At 38.3% G+C, this 25,559-nt stretch overlaps 1 protein-coding gene across 1 annotated transcript in view; it reads right to left on the bottom strand.

The window, feature by feature from the left end:
• Nucleotides 1-25,559, bottom strand: part of LOC138762345 (kinesin-like protein KIF13B) — a 212,459-nt gene that overhangs the window by 115,676 nt on the left and 71,224 nt on the right. The window contains exons 4-7 of the mRNA XM_069936114.1: nt 12,820-12,832; nt 11,030-11,090; nt 5,617-5,709; nt 5,114-5,294 (exon numbers count right to left, since the gene is read on the bottom strand). Coding sequence (XP_069792215.1) covers nt 5,114-5,294; nt 5,617-5,709; nt 11,030-11,090; nt 12,820-12,832 — 348 coding nt within the window. The remainder of the gene's footprint in view (nt 1-5,113; nt 5,295-5,616; nt 5,710-11,029; nt 11,091-12,819; nt 12,833-25,559) is intronic.

Below are 25,559 nucleotides of genomic sequence, written 5' to 3'. Positions count from 1 at the left end.
TCCGCATTATTCATTGGCATTGCTTCACTTTTATTTACGTTAATCTTGTAACCCGACACTTCTCCATATTCCTTCAATTTCTTATATAATTCTTTTATTGATAGTTCTGGTTCTGTTAAGTATACTATAACATCATCTGCAAATAAACTGATTTTATATTCCTTGTCTTTTATTTTTATCCCATTTATATTATTTTCTGTTCTTATCAATTCTGCTAGTGGTTCTATAGCTAATGCGAACAATAAGGGTGATAGTGGGTATCCCTGCCGTGTTGACCTGCTTAAGTTAAATTGCTTTGATATATATCCATTTACTGTCACTCTCGCCAATGGCCCCTTATATAATGCTTTAATCCAATTAACATATTTCTCTGGTAAACTGAATTTTTGCAATACTTTGAATAAATAATTCCATTCTACTCTGTCAAAGGCCTTCTCTGCGTCTAAAGCAAATGCTACTGTTGGCGCTTTACTCCCTTCTACTGCATGAATTAAGTTAATCAATTTACAAATATTGTCTGTTGTGCGTCTTTTTTTAATAAATCCAGTTTGGTCTAGATTTACCATTTTCGGTACATACTCTGCTAATCTGTTTGCTAATATTTTAGCTATTATTTTATAATCTGTATTAAGTAATGATATTGGTCTTTATGACGCTGGTGCGAGTGGATCTTTCCCTTGCTTTAATATTACTGTAATTATTGCTGTTTTACATGAATCTGGTAAGCTTTGTGTTTTATCAATCTGGTTAATTACTTCCAGGAGGGGAGGAATTAATAAATCTTTAAATGTTTTATAGAATTCTATTGGGAATCCATCCTCTCCTGGTGCTTTATTATTTGGTAATTTTTTTATTATCTCTTGTATTTCTACTATTTCAAATGGTTCTGTTAATTTATTATGTTCCTCTATTTGTAATTTTGGTAGTTCAATTTTAGTTAAAAATTCATCTATTTTCCCTTCTTTCCCTTCGTTTTCAGTTTGGTATAATTGTTCATAGAATTCTCTAAAGTTTTCCTTGATCTCCTTTGGATTATATGTGATTTGTTTGTCTTTCTTCCTTGATGCCAATACCATTTTCTTAGCTTGTTCTGTCTTAAGCTGCCATGCTAGAATTTTGTGCGTTTTTTCCCCTAGTTCATAATATTTCTGTTTTGTCTTCATTATGTTCTTCTCCACCTTATATGTTTTTAGTGTTTCATATTTTATTTTTTTTTATCTGCCAATTCTCTTCTTTTAGTTGTATCTTCCTTCATTGCTAATTCTTTTTCTATATTTACTATTTCCCTTTCCAACTGTTCTGTTTCCTGATTATAGTCCTTCTTCATCTTGGTTACATAACTTATTATTTGCCCTCTAATGAACACTTTCATTGCATCCCATAGTATAAACTTATAAACTGATTCCGTATTTATTTCAAAATACATTTTAATTTGTCTTTCAATTAATTCTCTAAAATCCTGCCTTTTGAGTAGCATGGAGTTTAATCTTGGAGGGATTCTTGGAGGGATGTCCTCTAACTCTATTGTCAATATCAAGGGTGAATGATCCGATAAAATTCAAGCTTTATATTCTGTTTTTCTTACTCTATCTTGCATACCAGCTGATAGGTCTATTCTTGAGTATGTTTTATGTCTACCCGAGTAATATGAATATTCCTTTTCATTTGGGTGTTGTTTGCTCCATAAATCCAAAAGTTGCATTTCTTCCATCGATTTAATTATAAATTTGGTTACTTTGTTCTTTCTGTTAATTTTTTTCCCAGTTTTGTCCATATTTGAATCCAAATTCAGGTTGAAATCCCCTCCTATTAATATGTTCCCTTGCGTTTCTGCTATCTTCAAAAAAATATCTTGCATAAACTTTTGATGTTCTTCGTTAGGTAGATTCCAAAACTCCGAATATATCTGACATTTTATCATTACATATCTCCCTGCTGGATCTATTATTTCCTCTTCTATTTTAATTGGCACATTTTTACTAATTAATATAGCTACTCCTCTTGCTTTTGAATTATACGACGCTGCTGTTACATGTCCTACCCAATCGCTCTTTAATTTCTTGTGCTCCAATTCAGTTAAATGTGTTTCTTGCACAAATGCTATATCAATTTTTTTTTCAGTAAATTTAGCAGTTTCTTCCTTTTAATTTGGTTATGTATTCCGTTAATATTTAAATTCATATAGTTCAGCGTAGCCATTTCATACTTTGTTTATCTTCCCTTTCTGTTTCTCCATCATCACCTTTCCTTCTTATCCATTTCTGCTTTCTTGTTTTGAACACTTTATAAGACAACATTTCTAAAACATCAAACATTTTCATTATTCTCCTATTTAAAACTTCTTTAACCCCATTCTCCCCTCCCCCTCCTGAGTTGCCCTTTATCCCTTGTCGGGCAACCACATCTCCCCTCTCCATTTGGATTTGCGAATTCACTCGCAAACGTCAACTGATTTTGTAGTGACTGTAACTCCTCCCCACCCAGCCCCCCCCAGAAAAGATTTCAATTTTCATATGTAACAAAGGTCACTCTTTTAATTCCCTCCTTATTCCCTCTATTCCCTTTCCCTCCCTTATTAATTCTTGTCTATACTCTATATATTTTCCTCTAAATACGGTTACATTCATGTATACACACTATATATATATATATATATATATATATATATATATACACACACATATACCCCTTTACACACATAAATATAGTTCGTGGTCATTTTTACTCTCATTACATGTCTTCATCTCTCTGCTTGTTTTGTAGTTGTTCTGCAAATTTCCTTGCTTCCTCTGGATCCGAGAATAGTCTGTTTTGTTGCCCTGGAATAACTATTTTAAGTACCGCTGGATACTTTAACATAAATTTATATCCTTTTTTCCATAAGATCGTTTTTGCTGTATTGAACTCCTTCCTCTTCTTCAGGAGTTCAAAACTTATGTCTGGATAGAAAAAAATTTTTTGACCTTTATATTCCAGTGGCTTTTTGTCTTCTCTTACTTTCTTCATTGCTTTCTCCAATATATTTTCTCTTGTTGTATATCTTAAGAATTTTACTAAAATGGATCTTGGTTTTTGCTGCGGTTGTGGTTTCGGGGCTAAAGTTCTATGTGCCCTCTCTATTTCCATTTCTTCCTGTAATTCTGGTCTTCCTAGGACCCTGGGGATCCAACCTTTTATAAATTCTCTCATATTCTTGCCTTCTTCATCTTCCTTAAGGCCCACTATCTTTATATTATTTCTTCTATTATAGTTTTCCATTATATCTATCTTCTGAGCTAACAGCTCATGTGCCTCTTTAACTTTTTTATTAGATTCTTCTAATTTCTCTTTTAATTCCTCTACTTCCATATCTACAATTGTTTCTCGTTCTTCCATATTTTCCACTCTTTTTCCTATCTCTGACATGGCCATTTCCATTTTATTTAGTTTTTCTTCTGCATTCTTAATTCTTCTTTTTATCTCATTAAATTCTTGTAATTGCCATTCTTTCACTGATTCCATATATTCTTTAAAAAAAGATACATCCATTGTCTTGCCTTTCTCTTCTTCCACTTTTTTCTGTTCTTCTTCTTCCTCTGGATTGACCATCTGTTGTTTCCTTGTTTTCTTTTTACCCTCTTCTCTCTTGTTGTCGTTATTGTCTGTGTTCTGCACCTGCTGCTGTGCTGCAGGTGTCTCTCTCAGCTGTGGAGATCGACTCCGCAGCTGTTCCCCCTCCCGTCAGTGTGTTTTTTTTCATGCGCGGTTGCGCACTTTTACTCGGCTCTGCGAGCCATTTTTGTAGTCCCGAGCCCGGGACTTCCACTGACCTGAGGGAGCGGGCTTCTCTCTCCACGGCGGGGCCTCTTCGGACAGGTAAGGCCTTCACCTTCTTCTTCCGACGTTCTTTCTTCCTCTTTTCTTCCCGTTGTTTTCGACTTTTCTCTCTTCGCTGCCATTTTCTTCTCACTATTTTTACTTTATTATAAATTTTAATCTTGTATCTTTGTGCTTTGTGTGTTTTTTTTTAAACTTTTCGGGAGAGGGCTGGAATTCCCTGACCGGCCACTACTCCATCACGTGACTCCTCCTCTCCACACCTGTTTCAATAAATCTGTGAAAGCTCTGGTGTAATTGTTCAGATTCTCAGCTATGTCCTTGAACACCACCCAATCCGCTGACTTAAAGAGCTGTAACCTTTCTTCAGTCTCCTTTGTCCACCTTCTTGTTGTCCTGATCTCAGCATCCTCTCTTTTTAGGCTCTGTCTGTATGAAGGCAGAAAGAGCACAGTCAGGTGATCTGACTTGCCAAAATGCAGTTGCGGTAAAGAAGGCCTTTCTTATCTTGGTGTAGCAGTGATCGTGTGCTGGGATCTCTAGTACAGCAGGTTACATACTGGTGATAGTTGGGCAAGGTGTTCTTGAGACAGGCCTGGTTCAAGTCACCAACCAAGGTTCCTGTGTCTCTTCATGAGTGCAACACAATCAATATTTCATTAGAAATGGCTGGTGGTGGATAAGGCTTTTCAGTGATTATTTATAAATGCTTTTAAACAGTCATTAATAACTTAAAAGCAATTGGAAGAAAAAATGCCAAAATATTATTTGGCACCATTGAAATCCATACATACACTCAACTGGAATCTCATTAAGCTGGAAGGAGTAAGTGAAGAGAAAGTTATTTTAAGAACAGCGGAAGAGTCAGATTTCTGCTGTAAACGTCAACAAATGATGCAGATAAGAAAATAAAATATAGTTAAGCCAGGAGACCACTGAAGAGAAATGGTCGTAATGATCCAGCTACAGCTACTTGATTAACTGGTATGGTTGCATGGGCGAGGGACTGTTGAGGCAAGAGTGGCAACATTTTTATTGCAAGATGGTATATATTTTATAACTTGCTAACCAAGAATAGAAACTTAATTTGAAGTCTAGCATGGGGAAGAACTGTGGCTGAGAATATACATTTGCCATGCAGAAAAAGGGTCAATACCGCAAATTATTTTGGTCCACTTATATCATTGCCATCACTTAGGGATATCTACTTACTCAGTTAAAAAAGGGTGTTAATTTGAGTTAATTCAAATCACCCATTGATAATCTATGCACATTTACTTTATTTTCATATATTTACCCTTTTGGATCAAGCAAATCTCGGACTTTCTCATTGTAGATTTCCATGTACGACACCTCAACTGCGAAACTCTGCTCCTCATTTGCCTCTTGCAATGTTCGTTCAAACAGCTTGCTACACAACCGGGGGATCAAACCCGGCTTGTCTTTTGATCCCATCATCGTATATGATTTTCCTGAACCTAATCAGTCATCAAGTATACAAAGAGAGTTAGCAGATTCAATTGCATGTTTCAAACTCAGTCATTCTTTGCTAATTATCACTGTGAATTAGGCTAGTATAAAATAGAATTAATTTATTGGAATACACTTTTCTTTTTAATCAGTTCATGTAAAAACCATTTAATAACAGGAACTCTTGCGAGCCAGCAGAAGCCTACAAATATCCATTAAAATTATATTTACTGTCATTCAATAAAAAATTGGTAAGTTTCATACAAGAGCCCAGATCTGCTAACAATTACAATAGAACACATTTCAAAATTGACTTTAGTGGCATCTTACCAGTCTGCCCATAAGCAAATATACAAGCATTGTATCCTTGGAAGGCATTGTTCAGCAAACTTTCACCAAGGCACTTGAACACTAGATCTTGACCTGTTGGGTCAGTATGGAATAAAGAGTTATGTAGGAAGAGGGAATGGTTCAAGACCAGCAACAACACAAGGAAAGCATGCTGTCAAAGGTTTGGTAATTTCAACAGAAGCTGGTACAATAATTGAAATGACAGATTACTGAACTGAAACATGAGAGCTCCAACTTTCAAAAAAAAAAATGAGTTGAGGTTCAGGCTAGATGAGAACATGCTTAAATACCTGATCCCACCTACCCACTTTCACGCTTGGCCAGGACAGGTGTGAGAATATAACAGAGAAAAGATGGGTAGCCAACCAAAGCCCAGAAGGTGGTGACAATTCAAAAATTATAATAAGGCCGGCAGACTCTGATATAGCCTGCTACACAGGTATGGCTGCAGCTGGATGGATGCTTCAGGTCTCAGGAAATACGATGTGAAGAAGTAGCTTCTAGTGAAGGAATGTTTTCCATGCCCATACATCTACCCTGCCTACACAAGCTCAAGGTGAAGGCAAGGAGCCAACTTTAGGTGGAAAATCAGATACCAAACCTGTACGTTCCAATCAAAATTCTGGATCAGACAGTAAATATTGGGTCAGTGACAAGAAGCAGAGTGTTGGAATACAATACTGATTAAGTTGATGGTGTTCCACAGGGGTTGGTGTTGGGGCCACTTCTTTTTATATTGTATGTTAATGATTTGGATTATGGAATGAATGCTTTTGTGGCCAAGTTTGTGAATGATACGAAGACAGGTGGAGGAGCAAGTAGTGTGGGGGAAACATGGAGGCTACAGAAGACTTAACAGATTAGGAGATTGGGCAGAGAAATGGAAAATGAAAGAAAATGTCTGAAAGTGTACAGTCATGCAGTTTGGTAGAAAGAATAAATAGGCAGAACTTTTTTTTTAATGGGGAGAAAATTGAAAATACCCATATGCAAAGTGACTTAGGAGCTCTCGTGCAAGATAGCCTGAAGGTAACCTTGCAGGGTGAACAAGACAAATGCAATGCTGGCATTCATTTCAAGACAAATTGAATACAAGAGCAGGGATATGATGTTGAGGCTTTGTTAGGCATTGGTGAGACCTCATTTGAAGTCTTGTGAGCAGTTTTGCGCTCTTTGTTTAAGAAAAGATGCACTCAAGTTGGAAAAGGATTCAAAGGAGGTTCACTAGGATGATTCTGGAAATGAAAAGGTTAGGATGAGGAGTGTTTGACAGCTCTTGGCCTGCATTTGATGAAATTTAGGAGAATGAGAGGGGATCTAATTGAAACATTTTGAATGTTGAAAGGCATGGACAGAGTAGATGCAGAAAGGATGCTTCCCATGGTGGGAGAGTCTAGGACAAGAGGGCATAACTTCAGGATTGAAGGGCATCCACTTTGAAATGCATAGGAATTTCCTCAGTGAGAGGGTGGTAAATCTGTGAAATTTTTTGCCACAGGCAGTTGTGGAAGCCAGATCATTGGGTGCATTTAAGACAAAGATTGATAGGATCTTAATTAGCCAGGTCACCAAAGGTTATGAGAAGACCAGGTAGTGCGGCTGAGTGGAAAAATGGATCAGCTCATGATTAAATGGCGGGGCAGACTTGATGGGGTGAATAGTGTAATGGATTATAATATTGGGAGGATTGTGGCAAGATTAGTGGATTACATATATGCACACATTTTAAAACAGATCTTATTTGAAAGACTGAAGAATTCATTTTAGTAACATTGCAGAAAGAATGGAGAATGCTAAGCACGTTTCACAAGAAGGTGCTAATTGAACTGACATCATAAAATGAATGGACTGGAGACAAACTGGCTACAAGTACCTTTCTGCAGGGTGCTCACAGAAAGGTCACTCCTGGGTTTTCCTTATCTAAGACAACAACTTGAGCAGAAGGATAACTCCTGTTGTTTGCTGAAGAAGGTGGGGGGGGGGGGTGGTTTTGCAAGTGAAAGAGTCACATGGGACTTTCTGGAAGCCAGTTGGAGAGAGAGAAAGAGAGAGAGAGAGAAGTTAACAAGCTCTCTCAGTCAGCTAGTGTGTGGGACAGTGAAAAGCAGCTGAACAGTGCAAGCCAGGAAGAGCTGATTGGAAAAAGAATGTTCCAGAGCAGTGGATGGCTGGAAGTGCTATCTGTCTGATGTTTCTCTTGGAATAAGCGAAACAGAAAGGAACTCTGTGGTAGCCTAAAGAAAGACGGCCCTGATGGGGCAAGTTTCGTCAGCAAGATTTTAGGAAGAGGTTGCTAGGTTCTTGATTAGCCAGGTATCAAAGATTGTGAGGAGAAGGCTGGACAGTGGGGCTCAGTGGGAAAATGGATCAGCTCTTGATTAAATGGCGGGGCAGACCAGATGGGCTGAATAGCCTATTTCTGCTCCTTTGTCTTATGGACATTGAGGTGACAAATGGTGGTACTTCAGTTGTGGAAATCCTGGAACAACAAATCTCTCTCTGCAAACCCTACAGGAGCCTTCCTGAATGGTAAACATTTGCCTATCAAGCATCAAACCCTGGTGAACTTTATACATTTTGAATTCTGTGCACGGTGTAAGACTTGGAAGAAGGAGAAGTGGGATTGAACTGTGAACCAAAGAACTTTTCTTAAATTTACACACACATTGCATTCACGTGCGCTTAGAATTAGAAGGGGTTAATTTGGGTTAGTTAAGAATAGAATTGAGTTGAAGTTTGACTCTATTTTCATGTTTAAAGTTGATTAAAAATAACTTTTGTTTTAAAAACCACGTCTTGGTGAATGTCTATTGCTGCTGGGTTTTGGGGTCCTTTCGGCTCATAACAATAGCCTATTTCTGTTCCTGTTTTCTGGATTTATAAAAACAGAAAGTGCTAGAAATAGTTAGCAGGTCAGGCAACATTTAGAAAATGAGAAAAAAAAATTTCAGATTGAAGATCTTTCATCAGAATTCTGAATTGGATAGTATTAATTCTTCACTCTTTATCGTGGGGGTGGGGAGGGGGGGTTTAGGGGTTAAAAATAGTTTTTTTCTTAGTCTTAGTCTTTAGTTGTTAGGGGGAGATGCCGAGATTGGTATTGTATTAACTATGTTACTTTATACTTGTATTACTTTATTTTGAATTTTTTCTGTATGTGTATTACTTACTTTCTTTATATGTTAAAATTAATAAATAAAGTTTCAAAAAAAAAAGAATTCTGAATTGGACAAATCTGTCTCCGTGGGCTCTGCCCACCAACAGGAAGTCAAGTCTTTTAATTGACCAAAATCATATTGGGGAACTTATAAAGTACAAAAGATGAGTGCAGCTACAGGAGATGGGTGAGGTCCTAAATGAAAAACCTCTCATCTGAATTTACCATGGAGAAGGTCTTCATGGTGGAGAACAGTGATGCACAAAGAAGTATCCACATTAGGAAAGAGGTGTTGGTGATCTTGAGGAGTACAAATAACCATAGAACATTACAACATAGAAACAGACCCCTTCAGCCCTTCTAGTCTGTGCTGACTAGTTCCACTGACCTGGACCCAGTCCATCACCCTCCATACCCCTCCCATCCATGTACTTGTCTAAATTCTTCTTAAATGTTAAAATTGAGCCTGCATTCACCACTTCAGCTGGCAGCTCATTCCACACTCCCACCACTCTCTGTGTAAAGAAATTTCCCCTCATGTTCCCCTAAACTTTTCCCCTTTCACTCTTAAACCATGTCATCTTGTTTGTATCTCACCTACCCTCAGTGGAAAAAGCCTATCTGCATTTATTCTGTCTATCCCCCTCATAATTTTAAACACATCTATCAAATCTCCCCTCATTCTTCGACACTCCAGGGAATAAAATCCTGACCTGTAAACCTTTCCCTGTAAATCGGTTCCTGAAGTTCGGGCAACATTCTACTAAATCTTCTCTGCACTCTTTCTATATTATCGATATCTTTCCTGTAGTTAGGTGACCAAAACTGCATGTATTTGGCCTCACCAATGTCTTATAGAACTTTACCATAACATCCCAACTCCTGTACTCAATACTTTGATTTATGAAGGCCAATATGACAAAAGCTTTCTTTACAACCCTATCCACCTATGATGCCACTTTCAGGGAATTATGTAACTGTATTCCCAGATCACTCCTCAGTGCCTACCATTTACCGTGTACATCCTTTCTTGGTTTGTCCTTCCAAAATGCAACACCTTACACATCTGCATTAAGTTGCATCGCCATTTTTCAGCCCATTTTTCCAGCAGGTCCAGATCCCTCTGCAAGATTTGAAAACCTTCTTTGCTGTCCACAATGCCTCCAGCCTTAGTGTCATCTACAAACATGCTGACCCAATGTACGATATTACCATCCAGTTCATTGATATAGATGACAAACAACAATGGTCCCAGCACCAATCCCTGAGGATACAATAACCAGAACCTGACCAAGGATGCTGTGGGACGCTAAGGAAGATATTACAGGAACCCCAGTTGAGATTTTTGTATTTTTTAGCCATGGGTAAGGTACCAGAAGACAGAAGGATGGCTAATTTTGTGTAACAGTGGTGGGAAAGTTATTGGAAGGAATTCTGAGAAACAAGATCTTTCTACATTCAGAAAGACAAAGACTAGTCAGATGGCTTTGTGCATGGAAAATCATATCTCACAAATCTGAGGTTAATTTTGAAGATGTGACCAAGAAGAAGGTACATGTTGTCTATAGTAACTTTAGCAAGGCTCTTTAAACGATCCTGATGGTCAAAAAGGTCAGACGGCAGGGTTCATGGCCAAGAGGTGCAAAACTGACTTGGTGGTAGGAATCAGACAGTGATAGTGATATGCGGTTTTTCCAGATTTGATGCCTGTGATTAACGTTGTGCCACAGGGATCAGTCTCAAGTCTCCTGTTGTGTATGACATACGTGAACAATTTGGATGAGAATGTGGGTGGCTTGATTAACATTTGCAGATGACACCCAGCATTTCTGCTGGGTGCTCCAGTTTCCTCACAATTGCAAAGACATCCTCATAGATGAAATGCCCTTCAGAGAAGGTATAGGACAGAAGTCACAAAGGGAAATGAGAGACAGTTTCAGGGCTACAGGAAAATTCTATTAAGTCCTGCAAAGAAAAGAAAGTAAAATTGATATAGCTGAGAAAGCAAGAATATTTCCACCATGACTCTTAGTAAGTGCTTTAAAGTTTTTTGTGATAATTTCCCCATTTCTGTCCATTACATGGGAAAGTGAGGAACCTAATCAAAGGGAGTGAGTGATAATAAAGTGACAGAATGTCAGTCAAAAACAAAAGTTACTGGTTACATGGTTACACTATATATGAAGAGCTCAATCATCACTACCTGTAAATTAGAATTTAAAAATGGCAACACACCTGCATATTTTTCCTTAACAGACTCATCCATCGACCAGAAACAGTGATCGTATGCAAAAACCTACATTAAAAAGGACAACATACATGTTTCATTTTGCTTCATTGCAGAGTTGTATGCAAAAAGAAATTTGAAATACCTGTAATATTCATAAAACTTCAATATCCTTTCAATTAAGTCAACTTAAAAAAATATTTTATTTTGAATCCACCATAATTTAGAACGCTTAATCCAAAAGTGGTGAAAGGATCGACATGAAACATTTCCTAACCTTTCCCTCATTTTAAATCAGTGCCATGCGACACATTTCTGATATTTTGTCTTTACTTCAGCTTTTCAACATCCAGAAACTAATTTTCCGCAGGCATTTTTTAGTTGACATGCTCAATATCCTGCACTGCCATCAATACATGCACAAAATTTAAGACTCTCTGGTACTCTAAGGCCACATGACTGAATAAGACATTTGAAATCAGATCATAAAGAGAAAATAATTTAGTGCAAGCAATATAAAATTTTTAAAAAGCACCTCCAGTAAATTGTGTACAGGTGGAACAAATTTGATAGTAGATGTTGTTTGAATCCAGAAGCCATCACATAAATCAACATTTATATTTGTACTGTATGCCTAACATAAAATTTATGGTGTACATACAGAATATCAATATAAAGGTAGGAGCTCTTTCAGTAAACTCTAGGGGGTAATTTAGTTAATACACTCAATCTTACCTGTATTCAATAAATTCTAACCACGTTGCATTATATTATAGGTAACAAACTTCCATCAATTGTTCAAATCTCCACATGATTTCTGACACAATTTCCTTTGCACTACACATAAAATACAGGTTTGAAGTAATGGAATGCAATTTGAAATCCATGGCCCAACACTTAAATGTCAAAATATTCTTCAATTTTGTGTGGAGGCTATTGCTAATGCAAATGTTCAGTTGCTCTGAACCATCTTGAACCAATAACAACTGCACTCCCACATGCTGAGGTAAAGGGCAGGAATGACAGCAGAAGTCAGAATCTTATGTGACAAAGAGAAGAACTTGCTCCTTCCCTTAGATGGGGTTTGCAGAGGCTTCGGTTAAGCTGCTGATCTGATGAGCTAAAACCAGTGGTGATGGAGTGAATGTTTCAAAAGTTCTGAATGAGCTTTACTGTATTTGTTTTGCTTCAGCTATAGAACTTCATAAATATTGTTTAAGATTCTCTCATCTGGCAAGTACAGAATATTTCCTCTCAATCCTAATTTGCACATTGCAGCTGGTGTACAGGTCATTTGGGTAGTCAGGATTCACTGTGAAATTCTTAACCTTGGGTCTTCCTTCCTCCAGCTCCCCACTGCCTTCCCTTCCTCCAGCTTCCCACTGCCTTCCCTTCCTCCAGCTCCCCACTGCCTTCCCTTCCTTTGCATCACTCTCAGTCTTCTGCCCCCATCACCTCTCCGATCCTTTCTCTTCTTCCTTTACCCACAATCTCAATTGCAAGCCTACGCTCCTCCTCCCCACCGTCTTATACTGATGTTTGCTCATTTTTTTGGCATTCCTGATTCAAAGGCTGAGGTCGGAATCGTCGATTGCTTTCCGTGGAGGCTAATGACCTGCTGAGTTCCTCCATCATCTGCAGACTCCTTGTTTACCTCACCTTTGGAACTGCTCTTGTTGTCAGCCATTCGACTTCTTGGGCAAAATAATAATGTTCTTAAAAGTATAATAAACAATACTATAAGCAGAATCTCACCTCTCCATCCACCAACACATGAGAAAAATTAACTATCGCCTACCTTTGGTTGGCTCCTGTTCAGTCATGATATCCATATTTTTTCCAAGAGATTGAAAGAAAAATGAGAAAAGATTTTTGATTATATTCAACTTGTAAAGTCCACACAACTTCTAACATGCAGTAATACGATACAGATGTGCTCCTTGTGATGATCACATAGGAAATATAATCTTTAACTAGGGAACATACAAATCAGAAAAAAATTAATACATCACACAAAAGTGCTGGAGAAACTCAGCAAGTCACGCAACATCCATAGAAAGTAAAAGGCCGTTGACATTCTGGGCCTGAGCCCTTTGTCAGGAGTTCTGAAGAAGGGCCCAGGGCCAAAATGTTGACTGCCCTGTACTTCTGCTAGATGCTGCGTGACCTGCTGAGTTTCTCCAGCACTTTTATGTACTGAACTGGACTCCAGCATCTGCAAATGTTCTTGTTTAACTTAATTAATATATTAGTCACAAATGTGCAATGTTGAAGAATGCAAAATAAATCTGACGTGCAGTGGCTTAAATTCAAATGAAATTGTCTAATATAAGAAAATATTACTGCATTTAATAATAAAGAACTAATTATGGAAGAAGCTTTAAAAGAAACTCACAGCAACCATTTATATTAATTCATGTGCTTTAAACATCGGACCTAAATCAACAATCAAGAACTGATCTTGTAACAAATATTTTATTACCCTTTGGTCAAGAAGCACAGGAATGTTTTAGGTTATCTCATGTCTATTTAAATAATACTGATTAGTTCATTGATATTATTCATTTATTGAAATGAATGGAAAATGCAGTGTTTTCTTTGACTTCGAAGAGCTGCTCAATTCTATCTACTTTCAATCCAAGATGCAAACAGGTATCATCTCTCAAAATGTTACTAATTTTAATAATAATAGAGCGATGATGGACGTACAATTCTGAAGGTGTCACACAGAAAACAATACAAAGTTTGGTTTGTTCTAAGGGTATCAGCTGATCATTTCAGTTACTAAGAACTTGAAATCTTGTATTGAACTGATCTGGAGCATTTACAACCAGTGCTTTGTTTTTAATCAAAAGCCCCGACACCAGAATTTCTATGACACATCCACATGACAAGTGCACCACTATTCATTATTGCATCAGTGAAGGTTACACACCACCTTTAACAAAGCATTTCCAAGGAAGATGAAGAAACAAAATGGCAAGCTGCCACACGAGACATTAAGCCACGTAATAAAGCCTGATTTGAGGCATTTGTTAAAAATCAGATCACAGGGTCCTGCTGCTAATCTTTGCCACTCCTTGGCCCATGTTCTGATGGTCATTGTGCAGGTAGGTGGGACGAGAGAGGACTGTTTGGTTCGGTGCGGACTAGAAGGGCCTAATGGCCTGTTTCCGTGCTGTAATTGTTATGTTATGTTATCTAGATTCTGTCAATAGTGAGGACAAGACAGTCACGAAGGCAGTGGAAAGTGATGCTCTTACTGAGGACCACGTGTAGTTTGGAGGGATCAAAGGGATCTGTCATTTTTTTTTAAATGCAGATGTTGCAAATCTGAAATAAATGCAAAAAATGTTGTAAATCGGCAGCAAGTAAAAGCCACTTCTGTGAAGAGAAAACACTTCTGTTAGTATTGCAGGTCAGACACTTCGGCGCTGTCCTGAAATAGTAACTCCAGATCATTGTGAGATCAGAAACAATACAAGACCTGAGGGGTCACGTAGGGTTTTCCCTGGATAGAAAAGAATGGAGCCAGGCATTTGCTGTGCCACCCTGGATGGCAAGTAAAGATGTCGGCGGAGGACGGTATGCTCAACCACATTCTACGTCATGCCTCACTTTAATAAGGACTCTTTTGGGTGTTGTGGGAGAAGCTGAAGGGGAATTAACATACGCAACTCTTACAAATAAAGGCCACAACGCCCAGAGAGTTGAAAGGAAAATGAAATTGGAGAAAGGACAGTAGTAGTAATAAACCATTCAAAGACTGTCACAATGCCCTACCATAGTAAATTATATCAAGTCCAAAGGTGACCACCTTAATAGAATTTTCAAAATGCGTGTTGGGCAATTGAACGAAGAGAGCTATAACAATCAAATAATAATAGACTTATACACATGATTTTATAAATTACAGATGTGGAACATAACACAAAGAATATTAAAATCAAAAACCTTTGTCAGATAGGTTAAGGACACTTGCAGTTTATAGCTATGCACTGCAAAATTATATATATATATATATATATATATATATATATATATAAATATATTTACTTTGAGGATTAAAGGTGTGGATCTGTTAAAATATTGAACCAGAACACTGACACCATCAATTTTTTTGAACATGAGACAGCATCAAGGTAGTTAGACAGCCCTTTCACAGGCAAGATTAGCCAAATAGATTCTTAAGTGCCACATAATTGGTACATTTCAGGATTTGTGCACCAGCTCCAAACAGTAAAGAAGCAAGGCAAACAAAAAGACTGAAAAACTACAAATTATCCCAAAGGTGAAACAAAAATAAGCAAATGGAGAATGAAAATAGGGGAATATTATTTTTCTTATTTTAATAAACCCTTTGCATACGTTACAGTCATTTGTTAACAGACTGGTATCGGTACCTCCTATGTAAATAAGAAGCAGTTTCATTATTGAGCAACTGAGGGCTACCAGCCAAGTTCTCAGTGCAGATGAATCTATTCACTCATTTTTAAAATTTCAACCAATTGGGAAGGAAAGGGGAATGAAACTATTGCCTGCACAATCATTATGACTTTGCAAATACAAATATACCTGCGTTTTGCATGAATAAAGAATGAGCTGGGTGTTATTCACTTCGAGAGATTCAATGCAAAATACATTTGATTGTCAAGCTTCTTTGACATATAGGATGCATTTTGGCACTTTTACTCAAAAGAATAATTGGAGGAAATGATTTTCCAGAAACAATCTGATTGTCTGTCTCTTAAGCCCCTTTCACACCGCCACCATGTCCCAGTAATTGACAACCAATCTACCGGTTAAGGGTCCAGTGTGAAAGCTCTTTAATCAGCATGCAGTATTATCTTTGACATCCGAGTGCTGATTAGCCTAGTGTGAAAGGGACAGAGGGTATGCTGGGATAAAATAGTGACACACTGATTACTTTTTTGCATGAGTGCAGGAACATGAAGATTAAAATGGTATAAACTTTGCCAACCTATAGAAACCTTTATAAATTTCTAAAGGACTATGGGAAAGTTGCAGCAGGAGAGAGAGATGGTGGATCTGCCCTCCGAGAATTCCATGCGGCAGAGAAACCTCTCCGTGAGTATTCTGAGCATATAGCCCTTTCCCTACCGCACAGAATTCTGGGAGGGCAGGTCCACCATCGCACTTTCCCATGGACTTTATAAATTGTACTAGGACTTACCCCACAGTGTTTATAAATTGTGCGGCTATACTTTCCCATGGTCTTTTTATAAAATTATAAAGTTTATATAAGTCGGTTTATAACAACAGGAACCAAAAGGTTCATACTGTGCTGTACATAATGCTTAAAATGTTTTAATTAGGCATGATTACTTTTCTTTAAATACAAGATCATAATACATTAATTCATGAACAGCAATACAATGTTATTCTATTAAGACTGATCTCTATTGGTAGAGCACGGGACAATGGAAATGATTTGCAAAAAGAAACTGAGTCAAGGTTATTTCTGCAAGAAATTATATGTATGGGGGAAAGCACGAATGCCATTTGAGAGTTACAGGAGCTAGTCACTTGCTCATTGAGTAGAAACATAGTAGCTCCTTTCACACCACCGATTCTGTGTGAGTAAACTGGCTAACTTAGTGGGTCCGTTCCTGGAATCGTGTGGTGTGAAACGTTTCAACCTGGCAGGGTGAGTTAAATTCACCTAGGCTCTGATACTTGATGGGAGCAAGTGTCAGAACCTAGCCGAGTTAACTCATTAATCACCTTCTGGAGTGTGAAACCACAACCTGCTCTCTCATTGTCACCACTGGAGGCGGGAACGTCCCACCTCCTTTAAAATGCCAGGTTGCCAAATTAATCAGGTAAATCATGGTGCAATGGGAAAGGTTCCTGAGTGCGGCATGCCTGGTAAGTTTTCCCACTTCATAGGATGCTTGGCAGTGTGAAAGGGGCAAGAGATGCTACAGATGCTGCAGCTGCTTTACTGCTCCAGTGATCCAGGATAGATCCCGAACTCTGCCACGGTCTGTGTGGAGTTTTCACATCTTCCCTTTGAGCATTAAGCAGACATCAAATTAAACACATGATTCAGTAAAATCCCTGCTAAGCAGAATTCAAGCAACTGGAAAAAAAAACGCAGAAAATAAAAATGTAAAAAATACAAACGTTTCAAATTGGAAACCCGTAATGGTTAGTTCCCCAATCGCGCAATATGCAATCTCAAGTAACTGACGTATTCACGTATCCGGCACCCACCGATCACCATTGGTGCCAAATACCGGGTGTTTTACTGTATTTTTATCATAGTGGTACTGAAAGGACAACAACATTTCTCTTTCCAAAGATGCTACTTGGTCTTAGCCACAGCATTTTATATTATTTTGGATTTCCAGCACGCCGTTCTTTTTGCCTTTCGTTTCATGATCAGTCTGCACTTTTTCTTTCAAAGCAAAATATCCAGGACAATTTTTTTAAAATATATCAATCTGTGTTTTTGATAAAAATGTAATGCATCTTTTAAACTGCACGCTAAGTTCAACAACGAAGGGTAATTGACTCGAATACATTCATTACTTTATTCCTACTTGAGCTACCTATAAATATTGATATAATATTTATAACTATAAATATTTATGTACAAATATAAATATGGTTAATGCTCCTTCAATTCTCCTTCAAAAGATGTATTTTCACTCCTACTTCTTTCCTACACAAACAAACAGCAACTGTTAACACTCACACAATAAATAGCCTTGCATTCTGAAGCATTTCTGAAACAGCTCGCATAGATTGCTTCAAAATATAATTTTTGCCAAGTTACTTAATAACAAAGATCAGCAAGAGTTTCATTGTGTGTAAAATGACACAAGAGTACTGCAATGGAAATTATCTCCACAAATTTCATTGAATGCCTTGGATGAGAAAAGAATGTGCTGGCTTCCTCATAAGGAAGTTCTATAAAATTCAAGCAATGTGGTGGCTCAGTAATCAGCGCCATTGTCTCTCTGCTTCAATCAATCCTGAATATCGGTGTGCTCTGCTTAGCGTTTGTAAATTCACACCATAAACTTGTGTGTTTCCTCCAGGTGCTCCGGTTTTCTACCACCGTTCAAGATGTACCAGAGGTTGTAGGTCAATTGGGTGAAATTAGACAGCATGGGCTCGTGGGCCTGAAAAGGCCCTGCTGCTTATTTAAATGTTTTAAATATTAAACCTCATGGCTGTTTGCTGGTGCTCCTATTTATTCCCACATTCCAAAATAGTGCTGGTTTGTTAATTGGCAGTTAATTGCATATTTCCCCTGAATTTTCACATGGCCCTTAGTAGGAATACACAAATGAAAACTTGGAAATGTATTTCTTCTTGCACAGGAAATCACAAAATAGGTTATATCTTTAAAAAGAAAAGTATATAATAGGAAAATTGTAAGGTGATTTTAGTGGACAGCAGCTCAAAATATACCCAAATATGTTCAGGAAGAAAAATCTTCATTGTCTAGTGTAATTGATCTTTTTAGGTGTATTTGAATATCAAAGTCTAATGAAACAAATAATAGTTTAATAAATTAATTCATTTGGACTCTATCTTTTTGGTGTAAAAAAAATGCAACAGTATCTTAATCAAGCACTGTACAAGGAAAGCCCAGGTCGGATTTCTTATTCACAGCGAATTATATTGAGGAGTAGGAATGACTACAATTAGCATCAGTTCTTCAAGATTAGACACTATATTAGCAGGTTTTTGCAAATAAAGCTGTCACACCTGCTGAAGCAGGCCTCAAAGACTCAATGTTTTCTTTCTTTCTAAAAATATTTTTCCAAACTTTTTCTAGGGTAAAACCAAAACATGTGAACCAAGGAAGGCTCCGCAATTTCACATTTGTCACATGGAGGATTTACATCAGAGTTAAAAATAAGCTAATTTAGCTTTAGATAAATGTACTTTATGGACCACTTTAAATTTCAATAAACAATGTGGTGCACAAAGGGAAGTAGTACAGTATTATCAATTAACAAACAGATTCAAATCCTGTTCCCAATTATTCTTGATCTTAACAAAGGCGGCTGATCTTAAATCAAGTAAATTATTATAAATAAGAGATTTTAATCCTTTGTGAGAGTTGAAAATCAAAATGTAAATCAAGACCATTTCCCTCAGAAATTTGTGGAAAACCTGGAATCTGAGATTGAACAAAATATCTAACTTGTAAATATCTAAAAAAAAATGTGTATTCCTTAAATTTTGCCACCAATTGTTCAAAAGAAGCAAAACTATAAAGAATTAAAAGGTCTTTGAAACATTTAATACCCAATCTATGCCAATCATTATTAAAAACTGTGTCCTGCAAAGACAGTTAAAAAAAAGTGATTAGATATAATGGGATTAAAAATGGAAAAATTCCAAAATCCAAAAAACCTTCAAAATTGTGCCCATATTCTCAAAGAATGTTTAATTATCGGATAATTAGTTATCTTACATAAAGAGCAGAGTAAACAGGAACCTAAAATTGCCGACTAAGAAGTATTCTTTGCAAAATTCAATTCCTTTTCTATCTATGAAGGGTGGTCAACCAAATTATAAAAATGTAACAAAAGAATTAACTTGCGCATAGTGACTGTCTAATAGCATAACGTAAAATTGGGAAATGCCAGTCCACCATTCCTTCTAGTTCTTTGAAGATGAGCTTATTTAAACGGGGTTGTTTCCCTTGCCATATAAGCTTATTGTTTTCTGAGATACTTTAAATCTCCAAATTCATAGAGCATGCCAAAAATGCCAACGGTCAATGGATGACCCAATGGACACTCAACATACAGTAAATTAACTGTACACCAGCTAGGAGGTCATGAAGAAAGACTGAATTTTAAAATGAACAAGTCTTATACAGTATAATTGTAATCGTTCTTCAACAGAAATTCAACTAAATGTTTCAAGAACTGGGGATGTAGGTTAATTGGGTGGCATAGACTCATGGGCCAAAAAGGCCTGTTAGCATGCTTTATGTCTAAATTTTAAAAAAATTAAACGACAAGATACAGGAGCAGAAGTAGACCATTCGACTCGTCGGGCTCGTTCTGCCATTCCATCATGAGCTGATCCATTCTCTCACTCAGCCCCATTCCCCTGCCTTCTCGCCATAACCTTTCATAACCTGACTATTCAGATAGCTATCAGTCTCAGCCTTAAACACACCCAACAACTAGGCCTTCACCACTGTCCTTAATAACAAATTCCAGAGATTCACCACTCTCTGGTCAAAGTAAGTCCTCCACATCTATGTTTTAAATGAGTGCCCTTCAATCTTGAAGTTGTGCCCTCTTGTCCTTGACTCCCCTACCATGGCAAAAAATTTGCCACATCTACTCCATCCAGGCATTTGAAATGCTTCCATGAGGATACCCCTCAATCTTCCAAACTCTAAGGAGAACAGTCCTAGAATCATCAAATGTGCCTCATATGCTAATCCCTTCATTCCAGGAATCATTCTTGAGAATTTTCTCTGAACAATCTCCAATGCCAGCTCATCCTTTTTTAAGTAAGGAGCCTAAATCTGTCCTCCTATTCAAAGGAAGTCCTCACCAGTGCCCTATAAAGCCTCAATACGTCATCCCTGCTCTTACTGAGACCAGCATGAGGACAGAAAAGCCAATCACACTCTTAAACTTACAACCCCTCAAGTCTGGAATTCCCTCCCCAAAGATCTGCTATTTTACTAGCTTTGACCAGGTTCACAATGCAAAAAAAAACAATTTTGAATATTCCCACATTTAAAACAGAATGAGTTATAAATTGATCAGTTGTAACAAATTCTGTTTAAGTGTTGCAAATATTCAAAATTAATTGTTTGTATTAATGAACCGAGCTATACAGCAGATATTTGGGAAGAAATCACCAGGATTTACAAGTTGAGATTAATTACGCAATTACCAAGGTTGAGTGAAAAATGTGTGCCCGTCTTTTTAAATTAGCCATTGAATTCTCAGCTTGAACACTGGTGAATTCGGTGACATGAACCAGAATTAGCCATTGAATTCTCAGCTTGAACACTGGTGAATTCGGTGACATGAACCAGAATTAGCCATTGAATTCTCAGCTTGAACACTGGTGAATTCGGTGACATGAACCAGAATTAGCCATTGAATTCTCAGCTTGAACACTGGTGAATTCGGTGACATGAACCAGAATTAGCCATTGAATTCTCAGCTTGAACACTGGTGAATTCGGTGACATGAACCAGAATTGGGACTGAAATTTGTATGGCATTGCCTTTCTTTTTAACATGCCAAAATGGGAGGCATATTTGGCTCCGATTGAAAATTATGTAGACTGATTAATAATTTCATAATAAGGAACTAAAATGTTAGGGACTTGGCTCAATGTTCGTGACCAACGCCTTTCACATATCTGCTTTCTTGTAAAATTATGAAACACAGAACAGCCTTATTCAATCTGCTGACTGCTGTCTATTGGGGTGGTTCCCAAGCATTTTGTGGTTTAATATTAAATCGTAAAATCTTAATCAATCTTCACCAGTGATTGATAATCCCCCATGGATTTCATCACAAGAAAAATAAAACTCTACAGATACTTGAAATAAACATTAAATGTTGGAAACATTTAGCACATCAGAAAAACAAAGTGGACAGTGAAGCCCATTCCTCAGCTTTGCTCATTTCTTTTAGATTAAACTATGGCTGCCTGCTCAGATTATGTAATACATTCCAGATCATTCCACAGCACCTTTTGAAGAGAGGCAGGCAATTCTGACCAAGTCCAGACCAACATTCCTGCCTCAACAAACCAAGAATAAATTACATGCTCATTTGTCTCTTTGTTGATTGACAAAGCCACCACATTCCTTACACAAAAGTGATTACATTTAAAACCCACCACTAAAAATAAAGTAATTTAGGATGTTTTACAGATACAAATAGATGCCATTAAAATGCTATTTTTTTCTTTGCTACAATAAATTTTAAACAGATTAAAATTTAAAAACTTTTAATGATGTAAAAAAAAAGACCTACATTTAGATAACAGGTCCTTTCAGGCCATGAGCACATGCTACCCAGTTACACCCAACAGACCAACTCGCTCCCCCCATCCCAGTACGTTTTGAAGGGTGGGAGGAAGCCAGAGACCCCAGGGAAAATCCATGCAGACACAGGGAGAATGTACAAACTCCTTACAGAGAGCACAGGATTCAAATCCTGGTCCCAATTGTTGGCACTGTAACAGCTTTGTGACGACTGCTACACTAACCGTGCCACACTAAAAAGAGACAGGACAGCCCACAAATGAAAATGGTGCAGTGGACAGAGTGTAAAAATTCCACAAGTGAGAAGTCAGGATTAAGGTTCAGACATTTAAGAAATAGGAAAGCTTTTGAACTTGGCAGTGTTAGTTTTTCATTTTTACTCAGTCAGGCTGTGCGTGAAACCAAGGTATGAGGGCACCATATGTGCTGCTATGCATCGAGCTTCTACCTGTCCCAAGGACGGGTCCATCTAATGGCCAGCGGGTCTTTGTGCACCACCCATCCATTGTGGAAAAAAATTCTAGAATAGTTCTGTTGACCATAAATCCATCAGGCAGTGGTCAGCACAGAATCTCCTTCAGCACATGCAATGGATGGATAATGTCAGGTGATTTCTGAGCAGATTGTCCACATCTTTTGGCAGAATACCTCGTTATGAGCAGCCGGACTTGGCTTGGCTGGCAGAGAGAGAGCTAGTCAGCACTTTCTGCACTGATGGAATATCATCCCCATATGCACACTGCCTTAGAGAGAACTGCAATGGGGAGGAGAGTGTCGCCAACTTCTTGGCAGACTATGGATTCACGAAGAGTGTGTGGGGAAAAGCATCATTATCATGGTTCATCCCTAACAGCAGCGTAAAAGAGGACTCTGATTTATGGGAATGCACACAGAGACAGGCATCCAGTGCTGTTGGAAAACTCAGTGAGTATTTCTGCCTGAAACTCTGGACTTCCAGCACAGTGAGATGTTAGTGAGGCATATTCCAGGCTGCAGGAGTATGTTCTGAGGTATGGGGTAGCCAAACCAAGAGCTCTGTGAGGAAGGACCACAGTCATGGATCCTTCCCGACAGGACACTGAGAGACATGATTGATGGGAATGCCTCTCAAACAATAAAAAGGAGAGGAAAAACAAAGGGACTGATTAAACAAATCTCAGCTGTTTCCTGCACCAAGACATGGCTAATGTAGAACACACCAGTATCCGACCAGATGGTTTCACCATTTATAGACTTGATCGGAACTTGGATTCTGGAAAAGGGAGAGGAGGCAGTGTGTGCTCTATTTGTTAATACTGGGGGGTGCACAAACATTGGAGTTATGTCAACCTCCTGCTCTATCGACTTAAAGCTAATCTCAAGTAAATGCAGACCCATCTATCTACCCCATGAGTTCATATTAGTGATTCTCACCTGAGTTTATATTGGTTGCAAACAGGCACTTGTGGGGCTGCATGATGTGGTCAGTAGAGACTGCCAAGCCCAATGCACTACAAATCTTAGTCAGCAACTTTAACCAGGCTTGTGTCAAGAAAACCCTTCTCAACTACCAGCAGCATGCAACCTGATGTACCAGAGATCCCAGCACTCTCAATCACTGCGACACCAAGGTAAGGGAGTCCTACCGTTCTTTCCCAAGGTTGCATTTTTGCAAGTCAGATCACCTGGCTGTTCTCTTTTTGCCTTCATACAAACAAAACCTAAAAAGAGACTCCAGAGATCAGGACATCTAGAAGGTGGTTACAGGAGGCTGAAGGTGGTTACAGGACTTAAGTCAGCGGAATGGGCAGTGTTCAAGGATTCAGCTGAGAATCTGAATGATTACATGAGGCTTGTCACAGATTTATCAAAAGAGCAAATCATTCAGCCCTGCATGAACAATGAAATCCGGAACCTGCTGAGAGCCAGATCACAGGCATTTAAGTCTGGAGATCCAGATCAGTACAGAATGAGCAGGTATGATCTGTGAAAAGCTATCTCCCAGATGAAGGGGAAATTCCGGATGAAAATAAAAACAACAAGGGACACCGACAGCTGTGGCAGGGCCTAAATTCCATAACCTCCTATAAAACCAAATCCGGTGAAGTAGCAGATGGCAAAGCTTCGCCCCCTGAGGAATTCGATGCCTCCTACGCCCGACGACGACAGTAACAGCAAAGAACAACCCTTCTGCACCCCCATGTCCCAATGATCCCATCCTGTCTGTATTTGAGGTTGATGTGTGCATCCATCCCGGACTGAGTACCTGGCCGAGTATTAAAAATTTGTGCCGACTAACTTACCAATGTATTCACGGATATCTTCACTATCTCAATCCAAAAAGGTCTCAAGAAGATTGTAGTAACCTGCGTTAATGGCTATCAACCAGTAGCACTTACATCAACAGTGATTAAGTGTTTTGAAAGCCTGGTGTTGAAGCATATCAGCACCTGTCTGAACGGCGACAATGGATACGTTCCAGTTCATAGTAACAGGTCTACGGCGATGCCATCTCACTGGCTCTACATAAAGCCCTGTAACACCTGGACAATAAAGATGCATTCATCAGGATGCTCTTTATCGACATTTAACACCTTCATCCCTTCAAAACTCCAAGACCTAGGATTCAACATCACACTATGGAATTGGATCATGGATTTTCTCACCGGCAGCCACAATTGCCAACAACATCTCCACACAATTGGCAAGAACATCTCCACAATCTCCATCATTACCAGAGCACCACAGGGCTGCATTTTTAGTTCCCCTGGTCTACTCACTTTACACCCACATCTGTGTGACTCAGTACAACAATAACCCTGTCTACAATTTTGCTGTTAAAACCACATAGTAAAGTGTTTGCATGTTCTCCCTGTGTCTGTGTGGGTTTCCTCCGGGTTCTCCAGTTTCCTCCCACCCTTCAAACATAACGGAGGTTGTGGGTGAATTGGGGTAATTGGGCGGCCAGACTTGTGGGCAAGAAGGGCCTGTTACCGTGCTGTATGTCTAAAAATTTTTAAAATTTGAAAAATTAAAGTAGAATCAACAATTTGGATATAAAACTGTTTCCAGCATCTTCATTTATTATTTCAGATTTCCAATCTCTGCAGTTTTTTTAAATATATGAATGTCAATGACCTTTGGACTAGGTCAATCAATCTATTCCTGGAAGTTAAGCATGGCTAGAATTCATTCCTGGTAAATTCTCTTGACTATCAGGATTTCCTGAATATTAATCATCACCAAACAGCAAGTTGGAACAAGAAAACAAAATTACTCCATGTTGCATAATCAGTATATATGTATAGTATGTGAATGGTTTGAACAAAACCCAAAAATGAAAAATCCTATACAAGAACAAAAATCTCAGCATAAAAATTAATTCAAGCATTAGGCCACTTTCCAAATCAGCATTTCCACTTTTAACAGTTCAGTTCTGTGGGCAGGTGGAGAGCTTCAATGCTTCGATTTATGGGGGTGTAAATAAAAATCTCAAACCTTCAGGCAATGTTCAATTTAAGGAGCCAAGGAAGAATTCA

Source organism: Narcine bancroftii, chromosome 4 (assembly GCF_036971445.1).
Source record: "Narcine bancroftii isolate sNarBan1 chromosome 4, sNarBan1.hap1, whole genome shotgun sequence".
NCBI lineage: Eukaryota > Metazoa > Chordata > Chondrichthyes > Torpediniformes > Narcinidae > Narcine > Narcine bancroftii.
The sequence above is the reverse complement of the archived record's forward strand: the minus strand, read 5'-3'. Positions and strand labels throughout refer to the sequence as shown.